We start from the raw sequence: 17,289 nt of genomic DNA, 5'->3' as shown, positions 1-17,289 counted from the left end.
CTGAAAAATGTTACATCTTTGTGTACTCTGCCAATAATTATGGTATAAATACTGTCCACTCTGGATGGGGGCTGGCACTTCTTCTTTTTCTCAGCTCAGCTGGCTTCTATGGGTTAGGTACGAGAAACGTCCCGGGAGATTGCTGAAGGGCGAGCTTGCGTCCGAGGAGTGTCAGGGGGAGGTTTCTGGCTTCCACGTCATATCTTGGCACTTCATGCCACATTCCTTTGAGGCCTGTGAAGGGCGGGCTGCTTTCCTCTTTAGACACAGACAGACAGAGAGTGCAGTGGATCAGGATAGGATTAAATGCTAAACTTTAAGTTATGTTTTGACTAATTAATTAGGTCTGAAAAGATTTATTTGATTTATGCATTTATTTCTCTTAATAGCATATTTTTGCAAACTATTTAAGTACTGATTAGCTTTGCAAGACTATTTTTCTTAGAAACTCTTTAAGACTTTTGGGCCACATTTTTCATAACTACATGTAATGCTTATATGCAGACTGTAATGTGTTCTGTATTATTGATATTTTTCCTGTTTTCCAAATTCTGTAACCTAATTGATATTTTACTAATGAATAAAGGGTCAGAGAAAAACTTAACTTTTGACTAGAAAATAAAACCCTTTAAAATAATCAACAACTCTCTTTATTGGCTTACAATAATAATTGTATTTTGACTGTTCATCTTTATTAAAATCTCCTGAAGGTAATACATGGTGTGAAGGGCCCAACACCTTTTGAGCGGTAAATTAGAGGTAGCATGAGGGTTTTGCATTGAGAAACTACCAGAAGAAATTACCGCTCTCCATCAGTAGTTAATAGAGGGTTTTAGGACTTTAGTTACATTATAAATCATTTGTTGATGGTACCATACTCATTTTAGGAATTGTGGTGTGTTTTAAGGTGATTTTACCATGTGAAAAAGCCTTCTGCTGGGATATCATGAATCACGTTTGAAAGAAAACTATATTCTCATGCTTTTCCCACAGTGGTTTGGAAGGGGATCTATAAGCTAAACTGAAAGCATATTTTCTGTAAATTCACATTATCTTTCTCAGTCATGTGAGAATGAAGTCTGACATTCTCAGTAAAACATGTACATCCAACAAGGACGGAGACTGTCAGTTGATTCCTTTGTGTTCTACTGCAGCCTCCTAGAGTGTTCTAAAGAACAACTAGAGCGCTAACAGTCTTACTTATGACAAAATAATGGTACACCAGAAGCCATCTTGATTGGAATGAAGTGGTAAGTCTCAAAACATTTAATTTAAAAAGGAACAAAATGAGGGGGTTCATTTTGCCATGGAAAGTATGATTAGCAGCAGACTTCCCTGGTGAGCAGTAGCTTTACTACAGGGATCTAATGAGCAACTAGAGTGCTAACATTCAGAATTTATGGCAAATGTGTGACACATCTGAATGCCTTCTTGATGGAACCAAAGTAAACAAGCATTGAAAATGCAATAGATCTCACCCTCATTTAAGTTAAAACCATTCTGTTTGTAATGAGGTGGCTTTTTAGCTTTGCTTTTATTAGTGTTTTTAAAACTTTCATGTAAATAACATGCATATGTATGCATATATGTATATGTATGCATGCATTTATATTTGTATTTATATAGATATGCAGATTATATATGTTTATATATGTATGTATATATAACGCTCAAAGTCCTCCCCCTTAAAGAAAGGAACCAGCACTCCGGCGGTGACAGTCACAGTGGTTTTAATCAGCAAACAAACGTTTCGGCGTCAGCCTTCTTCGGTGTTTCTCACCGTCAACAAGCAGTTCCGGTTAAATAGGCGTTTGTTAACACACATAGACACCGACAAGGGACCAGCCCTTCAAGCACCAAAATAGGCGCCATCTTGGAATATGTTAGATATCTCCGAAAATCGGAGTGTTCACAGGAGAGAAAGGTCACAATACAATAGAGCCATGGATCAGCATGTGTCCCTATACAGGTGAATATTGTGTAACAAATATATACAATTGATATAATACTTGGAACCGTATGTAGATGTTCGGCATATTTCATAATATCATCAATAAATCGTAATATATTACAGAGAATTAAAGAATGATGAAATGACCATTGTAAAGCGAAAGCTACCACGCCACTGACACTGTGAAAAAAGAAACACAAAAACTGAATGGCAATAAGAAACATTTCATAATTCATGTTCTATTTTCCAGAGCTCCATAAATGGGACCTGGAAAATAATAGTGATCCATTATCGATATATACTGTATCGGTGCACCAGGTGAACTACAGTGATACTGAAGAAGATCTCTTCCTAATATCAGAAATTATTGGTTACATCATCAAGAATTATTGCAAAGCAATAGTAACAGCATAGTCAGGAGCAAGAATATATATGATTGTTTTCATGATAGACTCCCTCGGACCAATAGATGGAGTTGGGCAAGATGATATAGCCAACGTGTCTACTGCAGTACACCTGTAGATGTTATTCATTATTTTCCAATTGTACTGCCATTTCCTCCCCACTATTCATACCCTTCGGGTACTTGGTAGACAGATCGATAATATACCTTGATTCGAGGCGTCGTAGCCTTCTAAGCCTGTCACCTCCCCGTGGGTTGAATGGAACATGGTCTAGCCCAAAGAATTGTAATTTATTTTGATCTTTGTTGTGATGTTCCGCGAAATGTCGGGCTACTGGATATGTGGGGTCTACTCTGTCAAATGCCCTAAGGTGTTCTAAAACTCTCAATTTGGTTAATAGTGCTCCCGATGTAGCGTAGGCCACACGGGCATATTAGACAATACACGGCATAGGTGGTACTGCACGTGATAAATTTGTGGATTTTATTTGTTCTGCCCGCATCTGGGATGTCATATTGGAGTACCCTACGGCTGTTAGCACAGGCTTTGCACTTTCCGCATGGAAAGAACCCGCTCATTTCCCTCAAAGTGTTAGAATGGATACTAGGGGCTTCCAGATGACTATGCACCAACATATCGCCCAGGGACCTGGCCTTGCTAAAGGTCACCAGTGGATATGGTGGCAAATCATCTTTTATTACCTCATCGGTAAGCAAGATGTGCCAATTCTTGCGCAGCATTGCTTTAAGTCTGTCGGCACCTGTGGAATATGGTGTTATCATCCTAAATGTATCTTTCTTAGAGGGATTAGGTCCTTTATGTTTCTTTTTTAGCAGTTCCTCCCTAGGGATCTTCTTGACTTTTTTCAGAGTGCTCTGTAAAAGTGTCTCGTCATACCCTCTTAAGCGAAAGCGGGCCAGGGAATCAGAGGCGGCCGCCTCGAATTCCCGGTCTTGGGTGCTGTTCCTCTTGATTCTCAATAGTTTCCCATAGGGGATACTATTGATAAGTTTAGATGGATTTCCACTTTTAGCAAACAGGATAGAATTCCCCGCTGTCTCCTTACGGTACAGCGAGGTATGGACATGGCCATTTTCAACATGCACCTTGAGGTCCAAGTAGTTGGCTGCCACCCCACTAATTGTGCCGGATAGGTGTATGTTGTAGATGTTGTTGTTAAGAGATTTGATGTATTTCTCTGCCATGTCCTTGGTATATATATATATATACACATACATAAATGCATATGCATATATATGCATATATATATGTGTATATGTGTGCCTGTAGAGAGAGGTAGAGAGGTAGAGGTGTAGAGGTAGAGAGGTAGAGGTAGAGAGGTAGAGGTAGAGAGGTAGAGACTAGTAGAGAAAGAAGTAGAGAGATGTAGAGAGGTAGAGAGAAGAGAGTGAGTAATAGAGTAGAGAGTGAGTAGTAGAGAGTAGTAGAGAGCAGTAGAGAGAGTAGCAGAGAATGAGTAGTAGAGAGTAGTAGAGTGAATAGTAGAGTGAGTAGTAGAGAGTAGTAGAGAGTGAGTAGTAGAGAGTGAGTAGCAGAGAGTAAGTAGTAGAGTGAGTAATAGAGAGCAGTAGAGAGTGAGTAGTAGAGAGTAGTAAAGAGTGAGTAGTAGAGAGTGAGTAGCAGAGAGAGAGAATAGTAGAGAGTAGTAGAGAGTGAGTAGTAGAGTGAGTAGTAGAAATTACTAGAGAGAGAGTAGTAGAGAGTGAGTAGTAGAGAGTAGTAGAGAGTGAGTAGTAGAGAGTGAGTAGTAGAGAGTAGTAGAGAGAGTGTAGTAGAGAGTGAGTAGTAGAGAGTAGTAGAGAGTGAGAAGTAGAGTGAGTAGTAGAGAGTAGTAGATAGTGAGTAGTAAAGAGTGAGTAGTAGAGAGAGAGTAGTAGAGAGTGAGTAGTCGAGAGTAGAAAGTAGTAGAGAGTGAGTAGTAGAGAGTAGTAGACAGTGAGTAGTAGGGAGTGAGTAGTAGAGAGAGAGTAGTAGAGAGTAGTAGAGTAGTCGAGAATGAGTAGTAGAGAGTGAGCATTAGAGAGTAGTGGAGTAGTAGAGAGTAAGTAGTAGAGAGTAGTGGGGAATATTTCAAAGTTTGGCACAGCACCACTTGCACAATAAGTCCAATCAAATCATATCACTTAGAGTCCTTATTGAAGCGCTGAATCTTGGTGTATATTCAAATGCTTTTATTTTCCTTAAGTTTATGTACCACAGCCAGCTGACGCGTTTCGTTCTGTACAACAGAACTTCTTCAGGGCGTTCTTATTTCCTTCAAGTTAGGTTGGTATCCTGTTGTCATATAACTAGATATTTCTTCCAAATGTTAGACGAGACGTAAGTACATTCTTATTCAAAGTGACTAGGTATCAATTTTACCCACACAATTCGGGCAGACTTGAGTAATTTATAGCATCCTCAAAGTCAGTCTTTCAAAAATTCCAAAGTATAGGACATGATAATCCAAATCCAAATGTTTCTCAAGAAAAGTCATTTTCAATCGTTCGGAATTTCGGCGTTTGGGCAGATATGACCCAGGGACCCCCAGTATGCAAGGGAAATTAGTCCCCCTCTGCAAACGCGCCAGTGGCCTGCGTTGCAGAGAGGTGTAAAAAGAGGCATAGCCTCATTACACCTCGTTGCAATGCAGCCCCCTGGCGCTTACTGGAGGTTCCAGGTGGGCTAGTTGGCCCCCAGGGACCCACAGTATGCAAGGGGAATTAGTTCCCCCTCTTCAAACATGCACGGGGGCTGCATTGCAGAGAGGTGTAAAAAAGGGTGTGGCCTCATTACACCTCTCTGCAATGCAGCCCCCTGGCGCATACTGGAGGCTCCTGGTGGGCTAGTTGGCCCCCATGGACCCCCAGTATGCAAGGGGAATTAGTTCCCCCTCTGCAAACGCGCCAGGGAGCTGCGTTGCAGACAGGTGTAACAAGGGGCATAGCCTCATTACTCCTCTGCAATGCAGCCCCCTGGCGCATACTGGAGGTTTAAGGTGGGCTAGTTGGCCCCCAGGGGCCCCCAGTATGCAAGGGGAATTAGTTCCCCCTCATCAAACATGCACGGGGGCTGCGTTGCAGAGAGGTGTAAAAAGGGGCGTGGCTTCATTACACTTCTCTGCAATGCAGTCCCCTGGCGCATACTGGAGATTCCTGGTGGGCTTTCAGGTCTTATATAGTTAGGAATTAGCATTAAAAAAACTTTGAAATTCACTGAAAAAAACATAGGTTTCAGGCCTTATATAGTTAGGAATTAGCATTTAAAAAACCTTGCAAATTCACTGAAAAAACCACAGGTTTCAGGCCTTATATAGTTAGGAATTAGCATTTAAAAAACCTTTGAAATTCATTGAAAAAACCATAGGTTTCAGGCCTTATATAGTTATGAATTAGCATTTAAAAAACCTTTAAAATTCACTAAAAAAACTATAAGTTGTAGGGGTGTTATAGTTAGCTGGACATTTCACTCATACAAAACCATTGAAATTGCTCCTATATAGTTAGTTGTACTAACTATATTTCGCGCACCCGCAATCCACTGCTGATGATGTCACATATTACATCATTCATGACATGGTCAGTGACATCACTGATGACATCACTGATGACATCATCCACGTGACAATCACATACACCTTTTCATACACTAGTAAAATCTTTCATCACTCTTTGTAAAATACAGAGTATCATATTTGAATGCATTGTTACAGCAATACAAGTATCTAAAAACCCACTCAGTGATTCATAGATGTATACACACATCTAATCACTTACCTGTAGATTCACTCATACATGCTGTCAAAGAACAATAGAACACTATCAAAAATACTTATAAACCTAAATCGACATTACACACCAGCACACATCCTATTCGCATATGAAGTCATCCTACTCACTTATGCAAACAATGGATCATACTTACATATTTACTTAGCTACACACTTATACAAACACAACTTCATCTATTCATTTAGATAGTAAGTCATACTTAGTGAATTATAAAATCATTATTACAAGTATAAAGTTATCCATACAGTCACTCGCACAATAATTGAGTCTTATGTATACTTATTATTATACAACAACTGACACATACACTGCCTTTTATTTTTCTAGTTTTTTGGACATGTACCATTGAGAAATATATTTGCTCATCACCACACCCATAAAGATATTCACTCACCCAAACAACTGTTAGAACATGTAGTTTTAACTTCATATATCTAGTGAATCAACTATTCACACATCTTTGGGCAGTCACCCGCCCCCCCACCGAACCACACACACATTCACTCTCCCATACAAATACTCAGTTAACTAATCAATAACTAATACAGACTTTCACATAGCTAGTAACTAACTGGAGAACCAGTTTACACAACAACTGACAAAGTGATACAGATATTCAAACAGTTTAGTCACTATCCACTATATTTAGTGAGACACTATAAATTGGTCAAGTAAACAGTCAATTACACTGCTACTAAATCCTCCATCCAAATATTTATTTTTATATATCCACTCATTCTTCAATGCAAATTGCTATATATATAATGTATATTTAAATAACGAAGCAAACCACATTCACTGGATGATGTCATCAGTGATGTCATCAGTGATGTCATTTGAGATGTCATCAGTGATGTCACTGACCATGTCATGAATGATGTAATATGTGACATCATCAGCAGTGGATTGCGGGTGCGCGAAATATAGTTAGTAAAACTAACTATATAGGAGCAATTTCAATGGTTTTGTATGAGTGAAATGTCCAGCTAACTATAACACGCCTAAAACCTAGTTTTTTGAGTGAATTTTAAAGGTTTTTTAAATTCTAACTCCTAACTATATAAGGCCTGAAACCTATGTTTTTTTCAGTGAATCTATATATATGTGTATATATTGATATCATATATAATTATATATATTTATTAATTATATATATATTATATACATATTTTATGCTGGCAGGGCGAGCTTCCACAAATAAAATGTAATTTGCTCACTGCATTTCCTGGGTCAGCTCCTCTTTCCTCGCCTTAAAGCACTCCGGTGTATGTGGGAGTTTGAGGTTTCGTGGATTGGGTGTGCTTCATATATATATTAATGCGGGGTCGTGGGAGATATGAATAACAATAAAGAAGCCTTATCCATGCACACTTCGTGTACGTGCCTCTTCTTTGTGGGAGAAGGACTGTTTTCTTTGATATATATATATATATATATATACATATATATATATTTTTTTTCAGCTCCACTTGCACCAAACGCCGGTGCACAAAAAGGCGGGTGCTTTTCTGTGGTGGTGCCCCACAGTAAATATCACCGCTCCAAATGACTCACTTGCATCCTTTCAAGAAGTCAAAAGCACTCAAAGCGGGTAGCGTAGCAGATTATTTATTTCGCCAACAGTACTGCAAGACAGACGCGTTTTGTTTCCTTCATCAGTGTCAAAAGTTAGTGTTGCAAGAAACGCCATTTAAACCAGTTCTCACGCCATACGAGCATAAAACTCGACGACGGCTCAAGGAACATACAATGTAAGTCGAAAAATGGCGGCCATCTTAACACCATAAAATTATCTTGCTTTGTATAACAAACATTTCCAAATGCCACTGTGTCATCAAATTGTGTCACAATAAGGAATTACTCTCAATAGGGCGTGGGAACAATTATCCGCATACTATCTGCATGACTGAAGTTTCGTGAAATTTACGATAAACATTGTACTACATTTCACGGCACCAGGAATACAATTGCAGTTGTTCTATATGTAATGATAACCATGTTTAAAAGAAATCATTTTCTGTCATTCACAATACATATAATTTAGACCGCAGTCATGATTAAAAAGTTGCGCTGGTCAGTGCCGAGAATACAAGGCACTGATAGGTTGATTTCCAACACGCCCCCAGAGAGTGTGGATATAGCCGTGAATCAGCAAATCAATTTCATTATAGCACATAGATTACTCATACAGTGACAATTCCCTGGTAAGTGCATATATTAACAGTGAGGGGTCTAGTGATCAATTCAGATATCATGAATAAAGGGTGTAAACAAAAGGGTGTGAAAAAATGCAACAGAGAACTCATTAAAGTATACTATTCGGGTCATCATAATAACTCGGAGGTTAAGCAGAAACATATCATATAATAACACGTAGTCAATTAATTTTTCTAGATGCACTGCTAATTCCTCCCCTCGATTTAATCCCCCAGGCATTTTAGTTTGCAGATCAATGATAGTGCGTGATTCTAGTCTGCGTAGTCTTGATACTCTATCTCCCCCCCTTGGATGTATTGGTATACAGTCAAGCCCATAGTACTGCAACAGATCCCTGTTGCACAATATTTTTGGTCACAATATTGTTGGTTCTAATGATATGCCAGTGATCCATTCAGCCATTCCTCATACAAACAAAGTAGATACATGTCCCATAGGCAATTCAGTTATTTTCCACACACACACAGAGCAGGAACAGAATCTGTGGGACAGTTCAAGTGTGCCCCTCTACACAGGGCAATAGCTGAATCGAAGTGGTCGGTACAGCGGACCACCACCACACACAAAGAGCAGTATCAGAGGTGGTAGAACATACTTGTGTGACAGTCTGTCCCTGTGCCCTGCTCATCGATAGGCCAGAGATTATACTAGATGCTAAACTCCACTAAATAGATTTAATGCCCGACTACCCCATTGTTTTAGGCTGCATCATTCCCAGACTCCTCTGGGTAAAAGACATCCTGTGCCCATATGCCCAAAATACCCATCACTTCAAAGGCCTAAGCGGCAGAACTCTGCACATAGACTGTGATATGCTTCACTATGCCAGCTTCCCCGTAGGTTCATACATGCTCATCTTATCCAATTTTCATGAGGCGCCCACTTGCTAACAAAATTGGGCGAAGTGCCTAGGATTCAACTCTTCCCGGCCATTGAAAGTTGACATTGACCCAATAGAGTGGAACAAAGCCAACTCCACCATACGTTTGAGATGCTGAACTTTCCAATGACATGAGACTCTGAACTTCACTCCTTAAGTCTTGGACACCAGCTCCCTCCACCCCTTCCCGTAATCATGGGCAACCCATAAATATGTCTAAAATGCTGATCTCAACTCATAGTACCAGGATGTAAAGTTGCCCCCATTTGGTCCTGCAGGCCCACGCTGCTACTCTCCCCCCTTTGGTCTGAGATAAGCACATAAGCTGTCCAACTCATACAAGATGTCCACCTCTACTCATAGGCTTGAGACACCCAACTCTCCCAAAAACAGCCATCTCTTCATATGCTGGGACTTCCATAATGCCCTTACCAGACCCAAGACCCCTCAATGCCATCACAGATGAGCATTGACCTGCATTGTTCTATCTCCTCTCACCCAAAAATCCTGATGAAGGTGGGTTCCGTTGGATGCGCTCCGCCGCATTCTCCTGGATGATATCCCACAACCGCCATTGGACCTGGGGGTGTAGGATGTAGAATGGTTGGTCCGGATGCTTCTGTCTGTATTCCTTGTATCGCGTGAAGATTGGGTAATCTGGTTTCTTAAACCACTGATGGGCAAAAAGGACAAGAAAGGGTCTGAAGCATCTTATCATCCACCTCACCCTCTGCAGTTGGCAGCAAATTGCACTGTATTGTATCTGGTGGCTACAAGTGCAACTGTTTTGCCCGTGATACCTCTAACCCACTCAACGTTCCTTTCAGAACCTATAGCTGAGTGCTGATTTGTGGATATTTCCCTGCGGAGCAAACATAACACACTTTCAACGCCAGTGTTTAAGTCACAGTGATTGTTGTTTATTTTTATTTTTAATGGAGGGCTCCCTCTGTGCCCCTGCTCCACTCCCCACCCCACCATAAGCATTTTGCCAGCTCTAGCTGCAGAGCTGCTTAATTAGGTGCTGCAGTGTAGGTGGCGAAAAAGTCTACATACCACACTCACTACTGTTGCCGTGCTGGGGCTCAATGCTATGCCAGTTCTGAATTCCCTGAATGTCTCCCCCAATGCATACGAGGCCTGAGAGTCAATGCTTTTTCCTATTGCAGTAGCACAGCTTGACAAATCAGTGACTGAGATTAATTCAAGCACCTCCATTTATCTCTTTCTGTTCTTTTTAGTGAGTACTCTAAGTTAGTTTGGTATGGCCAGACGTGGGCACCATAGTTCACTGTGCCATGGGACTTAAAATGCTCTTCGCTACTAACAAGCCTGAAGCCTGTCTGGAGTTGCCGGCATTTCTGTTCAGATGGGCCATGGCCTAGCAGTTTGAGTACTACTTCCATTCTGGGGTGGAGCTAAGACTGTGTGCATATGGCTGGTCCTTGTCTATTATGGTACAAGTGACCAATAGAATGATATAAAATGTGGCCCAGAGTAATTACAAGTGGCTGAGATTAATTTAAGCATTTCATCCAACTTGTTTTGTTTTACCTGGCTTGTTAATCCAGTTAACTACAAGAAAACAAGACTAAAACCTAGACCATAGTGTTGTTTGCAGCAAGAAAGTCCTAGACTGCTTTCAAGCAGCAGGTTAGCGAAGGCCACTTACCTCATTGAGATTTGCAGAGTACGGTGAAGGATCCCAAGCCACCAGAATCCCAGCCGTATAGAGAGGATTGTCTAGGAACCTGTGTCTCTCAGACGCCATCACCTGCCAATGAATTACACAGTACATCAGGGTCCATATTAAGGGAATGTTACATATGATCAACTATAGAGTGCAGCTACTGATGTTTATTGGATAATAGTGTAGATCAAGAACAGGGCATTATTATGGGTAATTGTCTGAATCTGTGTGAGTGCAAACATGGATCTGTCTGGGTGTCTGCATGCATGCATATCTGTATGTATGTGCATGTGTGTGAAAGCACACTTTTGAGTGTAGAAAATCCAATAGATTGGCACAAACAACACAAGATGCATAAGCTCCTACTTTCTACTAATTTACACTACCTTCCCATCCTGGACAGAGTTAGTATTCTGACGTTATCTCGCCAAATGGTGCTGTTCTGAGCCCAGGAAATTCCAATTTTTTGCCCATTTCGACAGAAAACAGTATATTTACCAGGCTCATGTCTTTGTAGAAACAAACATGGAAATTAAGTGCTGGTGAAGTGAAACAGAACTTTACTGCATATGTTTAACAAGACTAGTAACAGTTTTTCTGATCAAATTAGAAGGATCTCATAGGAGCAGGCCTGTGGGGCATTTACTACTTTTCATGGCTATCTCATCTTTGATCACATTAAAAATGAGGCTCTGCCTCTCCAGCAGAACTGGTGTCACTGCTGAGCAGAGAGCGAGAGCGAGAGAGCGAGAGAGAGAGTTGCGTGACAATGCTACATCCTACCTGACTTGAACCATCCGCGGCCCGTCGTTAAGGGCCTCCAACTTTTTTCTCTGCAAGAAGAGTGTCTGTCAGTATGAGCAAATGTAAGCCTGACAGACATTCTTCATTTTCGGCTCAGTATTCCAGGCACTGTAAATGCACTAAATGAGCGGGTGCGTGGCTGCCTGAGATGAAATTTGCCAGGCTTAAGATTTCACAGCCCGGAGGGCATTACCTCCTCAGCCTAACAACGACTTCTATGAGCCTTGTCTCCATGACTAGGGGAGCATCACTGATGGGCTCAGACCTGGATGCTTCAGTATTAAGCCCTAAAGTGCCCAGTATCAGTGATGTTATGTTATATGGGTTTTATAAAGCGCTCGTTTACTAGGGAAGTTCATTGGTGCTGGACTGTAGAAGACCCTTGCTCACTGTGCCACTGGATTCAAGCTAGGCTGGCTGATGAAAGGTAATACCCAGAAACCGGTCCCAGGATGCTTGTTTCCGGATCAGGGAGGACCTGGCTTGGTAGTTTGGTCTGGACTGTTCCCATGAGGCACAGGGTCAAGACTGATTTGCATATGGCTTGGTCTAAACTGGGGTGGCATGGTGAGCAAAAGAACGATGGATTTAACCCAGATTTCTTCACTGGGGGTGAATGTATGATTTATTCAGCATTTCATCCATCATTTGTTTGCGTAGCACTTTTCACCCTAAGTGGGGTGGGTATGCCCAGACGTGGGTTCCTTGCTCACTTTGTCACTGGATTCAATCTAGCCTGGCTGATGAAGGGTAATACCCAGAAACCGGTCCCAGGGTGCTTGTTTCTGGTCCAGGGAGGACTTGGCTTGGCAGTTCGGTCTGGACTGTTCCCATGAGGCACAGGGTCAAACTGATTTGCATATGGCTGGGTCTAAACTGGGGTGGCATGGTGAGCAAAAGAACAATGGATTTAACCCATATCTCTTGAATGAGGGAGAATGTATGATTTATTCAGCATTCCGTCCATCATTTGTTTGCATAGGACTGTAGAAGACAGCATACGGCTAGAGAAAATGTAATCATAGGCTTGTCAAAACAGCCAAGTCTTCAAGAGTTAGTTGAAATGCATGTAATTCATGGTAGATCCAATCCCTGAGGGTGTGGAATTCCAAATCCGGGGTGCCAACACAGCAAATCTATACCCATCTATTCTCTTCCATTTGGAAGAGAGAATTCTGAGGAAGTCTTTGTCCCTAGACCTGAGATTACAGTTAGGTACATATGTTTTGACTCGAGATGATAAAAAGATGGGACATGTTCCATTTAGGGATTTAAACATAAGACTTAAAAATTTAGCGTTATTCCACAGGTAACCAGTGGAAACTTTTCAATAGAGCTGTAATGTGGCTGTGTCTAGGCTGTTGACAAATGAGCCTTGCTGCCTGACTTTAAACAAACTGCAATCTCTGATTAAGTTCTTTAGGGGGGCAAGATAGAGGGAATTGACATCATTGAATCTTGAGATTACCAAAGCCTTCACAATCTGAATTAGCGAATTGAAAGCAGAAAAGATGTCAATATTCTTTATTCTTCAGAGTTGATTGAAGCAGGCAGAGGTGACTTTTCCCAAATGGGGTTTCAACAATAAATTCTTATCAAAGATAATTCCAAGAATCTTAACAGAATTCTTGTGCTTAGGAGGGTCGCCCATCAATAGAGGCCAGAAAGACGGATTCCACAGATCCTGTTTGTTGTGAGTGATGACAATCTAAGTCCTATCAGAGTTAAACTTTAAATGGTTGCTATGTATCCAATCTCTTATAAATAACATATTGTTCTGAAAGAACACCATGGATTCAGGAGAGTGATTGATGGGGAATAGTAACTGCAAATCATCAGCATCATTATAAACTCTGACTTACATCTCTTTCAATGAATGCACCAAGGGTCGAATATACAGACTAAAGAGACGTGGAGACACCGAAGATCACTGAGGAACTCCACAGGTAAGCTGTACCTTGAGAGAACTTAAGGGCGATAGCCAGACAGACTGTGGCCGATCCTTAAGAAAAGATGTAACCCAGACCAATGTCGCATCCTGAAGGCCTGCGGCTCTGACACAGTCGACTAAAATTTCATAGTCGACTGTGTCAAACACCACAGACACATCTGGAAGGACTAGCGCTCGTGTATTACCTCTTCCTGTCTCCTCCCGCATGTCATCAATGAGTGAGATAATGACTGTTTCCGTTGAATGGGCAGAACGAAAGCCTGCTTACTGGGGGTCATAGAATTTAGACTCCTCCAGAAAGGAACAAAGGTGTCTGGCCCCATGCGCTTCCAACACCTTCACCAAAAAACATCATAATGAAATAGGCCGGTAGTATTTCAAGGTGAGGGGATCCTCACCCAATTTCTTTTGGAGAGGGACCACTATAGCCCCTTTGAAAGTATTAGGTACCGTGCCATGATTAAGGGAGTGATTAAGTAAAAAAATAGCTATTTTAGGGCAATGTGAAGAAGCCATTTTAATAATTCTGGGTGGACAGATACCATTAGGAGAACCCGACTTAACTTTGGAGAGTAGAATCATAAAATCATCCTTGCTGATTGCTGGGAAACAGGAACATTGACAGAGTTACTGTCTTCGATGACTATCACATTAGTAATGGGGCTAAAAGGAATTCTGCCCTTTATTTTCTTCATCTTTTCTCTAACAAAAGTGTTGACATATCACATAAGCTTTGTGATGGTTGAATGGGCAGAGTCACCCCGTCAGGATTGGACAGTTCAGACACTATGTTAAATATTTCCTTAGAAATATTTGAAGAAGCTCGGATTTTAGTAGAAAAGAAAGTGATCTTGGATTGCTTGGTTAATCTGTTATTATGTCTAGGAAGTGACAGAAAAAATGGCTTGCCCTCTATAGAATAATTTGCTCACCATTTTCTTTGTGCATGATGAAGACTGGTCTTTGCTGTTTAGGTCCTCTGAGAACCATTTAGCGCGTCATAACGACAAGCTTGCTTTAATTTTTTAATAGGGGTATGCGCATTGCTAGCTGCAATGCGCCAGTCGGACATGTTTACCGTATGGCTGTCTATATCATCCTGAAAAGAGGGAAGAGTAGAGGTTAAGGAATCCAAATCAACTCTAGACCAGTTTCTGCAAAGCAGATCACGACCTAGAGGGGGTTTCAGAAACATCAGGCCCTATAACGAGAACTTATCAGATGGTGGTCTGACTATGCACATGAAGAGATTGTAATATTAGCCACGGATAGGTTAATACCTGGTCTAATGTGTGGCCTTTCTTATGTGTGAAGGAGAATACAAACTGTTCTAGATTCCGCTTACTTAACAGTTTAGTCAGTTCTGCTGAAAGAGACCCACCCGCTTCTTTATTTGCCCAATAGTTCAGGTTCCTTATTAACAACATTTGTGCATGATCGAAGACCAGTTGGGACAGGGATTCTGCAAGCAGCAGAGGGAAGAGTCTTATATAGCCCGTCGGTCTATACACTACAACACCAGAAAGAGAGGCCATTGGGATTCTAACTTAATCGGAAGTGATACCCGTCCCAGAATGGAGTGGGGTCAGGAACTCTCACTGACCCCATCCCGCTCTGTGAGGAGATAAGGAGGGTCCTCCTCTCATTGGCTGACCCATGACAAGGTAAGCCAATTAGCAGAGGCAGCAACATCTTCCTTCTGTCCCTTCCTCCCCTGCAGCCTGCAGGATACAACTGGGGCTTCTGCTTCTCACTCTTGCTACCTGATGCCACCGCCTTGGCAGGGGAGTATTTAATGAAAGTTGACTGCATGTGTGTATTTATTAATATATCTTGTGTGCTGTAAATTGGTGTGTCTATGTGACTGTGAATGGAGTGTGTAGGCATGCACGCTTGTGAATGGATGGGATTGAGTGTGCATGTGGATCTGTGTGAGTGTGTGTGTGTGAGAGCACGCGTGGAAGAGAGGGTGCATGTATTTGCCTGCCTTGCCACTGCTGCATATTTCAAGCCCCCACTACCTTAAGCAACAACTGGTATCATCCACAACTACAATAACTCTTTCCAAGGGATAGATGTGGCTGTGTGGATGGCTGGAGGTTGACAGTGTAGTGACAGAAGAGGAAGAGACACATTGAAGAATGAGCTGGAGAGCTTCTAGAGTCAGGCAAAGGTAAATTAGGGACATCAATAGTCATGAGGTCATTGTCCATGTGCACATCTTCACGGTGGGCGTCCTCGTGATCAGATGGCATTATGCAGGACTCACCCTCCAGACTACGGAACTATAGCGCATTCTAAGTCATACTTTTGCCATACTTCCACATGGAGGGCATTAAGACATTAGTGATGAGATATGGATCATGGTCAAATGGGGAATTGCCAGTGCATAATAGGAGCCCTGGTTGCAGGTCGAGCCCAACAGTACTCATATTTTGGAACTGCAATTCATTTTCCTTCATCAGACTTTTACCCAGAGAGAGAACAACAAAAAAAACAAAAGGGGTAAAGGAGGGGGAAAGAGAAAGATGAAAAAACAGTTGCAAAGAAAGTGATCAGGACTCATGAAGAAGAATGTAAAGAGTTCAATAAGTGGGCAGAGAGTTTGTTGGTAGATGAAAGAGGTATGAGGTGGAATCAAGACTACGCAGTGTAGGTATTCTGCACAGCAACATTAAATAGATACTGCTTCACAATGTTTGGCACAGATGCTCATTCGTCTACAAATTAAGCACCCTTATGGGACCTTTCCAAGTCATGTTACCCTGACAGAGATGAAATGAACTACTTGCTCTTCTTCTTTTATCAGCACAGTCCGGTATTTCTAAGCAAATACCTTGGTTGTGCTTTTGAGGAGCCTCAAAGAGTTGATGAGAAGTGTTGTAGAATCCTTGCCCTTACCTTTCTCTCGAACCGCCGTTCAGCTGGAACCAGCAATACTGTGAGGAGTGTTACAAAAGTTCTCCTGGTGTACGGGATAACATACTAGATCTGGGCTTCCAGGTAGGTCTATCAACTCTTCCACATGACCATGAAACACTCAACCAAACCATTCACTTGAGGTCACTTTTCCGTGCCGGGAGGCCATGAACTTAGCACAAATACATAACGTTTTCCAATTGAAGGGAGGACAATTTTCTGATATCACAACCTTTGGAGCTTTGTTTGTTGAGAATATGTGCTTCAGAGCTGGTGTTATAACATCAGCGCCAGTACTAGGAAGTGGCACAACCTCGGGGAACCAGGAACACTCATGCATGATCCCCAGAAGATATTGGTTTGAGGGGGTCATGCAAAGGAATCATCAGTAACATCTTTCCTCCTATGTCAGTAGGGACCTTAGACATCTGCAGAGGTTTAGCAACATTACCTTTACTCACATATTCTGACAATTGTGACAACTGCCAAGCATGTACACTACCAGTTGGTCAAGAAAAGGGAACAAGACTTGTTGAGGAACCAGACTCTTTGTAGCCACAATTCCGCTCTACCCTTCATATGCAGGCGCCACCACCTGTTCCCTCATGACTTGGAAATTACCAAATTGGTACATCTCACTAGAAGGCCAGATCGATGCTGGGGAGCCCCCCATACATTTTTC

The 17,289-nt window shown here is 41.7% G+C and overlaps 1 protein-coding gene across 3 annotated transcripts in view; it reads right to left on the bottom strand.

Moving 5' to 3' along the window:
* The window catches only part of LOC144799864 (beta-galactoside alpha-2,6-sialyltransferase 1-like), a 195,963-nt gene that overhangs the window by 85,492 nt on the left and 93,182 nt on the right, over positions 1-17,289 (bottom strand). For all 3 annotated transcript variants that reach the window (XM_078671452.1, XM_078671453.1, XM_078671454.1), the window contains 2 exons: positions 10,916-11,017; positions 9,742-9,916 (listed from right to left, as the gene is read on the bottom strand). In XM_078671452.1, coding sequence (XP_078527578.1) covers positions 9,742-9,916; positions 10,916-11,017 — 277 coding nt within the window. The remainder of the gene's footprint in view (positions 1-9,741; positions 9,917-10,915; positions 11,018-17,289) is intronic.

Source organism: Lissotriton helveticus, chromosome 12 (assembly GCF_964261635.1).
Source record: "Lissotriton helveticus chromosome 12, aLisHel1.1, whole genome shotgun sequence".
In the NCBI taxonomy this organism is placed as follows: Eukaryota; Metazoa; Chordata; class Amphibia; order Caudata; family Salamandridae; genus Lissotriton; species Lissotriton helveticus.
Note: the sequence above shows the minus strand (reverse complement) of the source record. Positions and strands in the feature narration are given on the sequence as shown.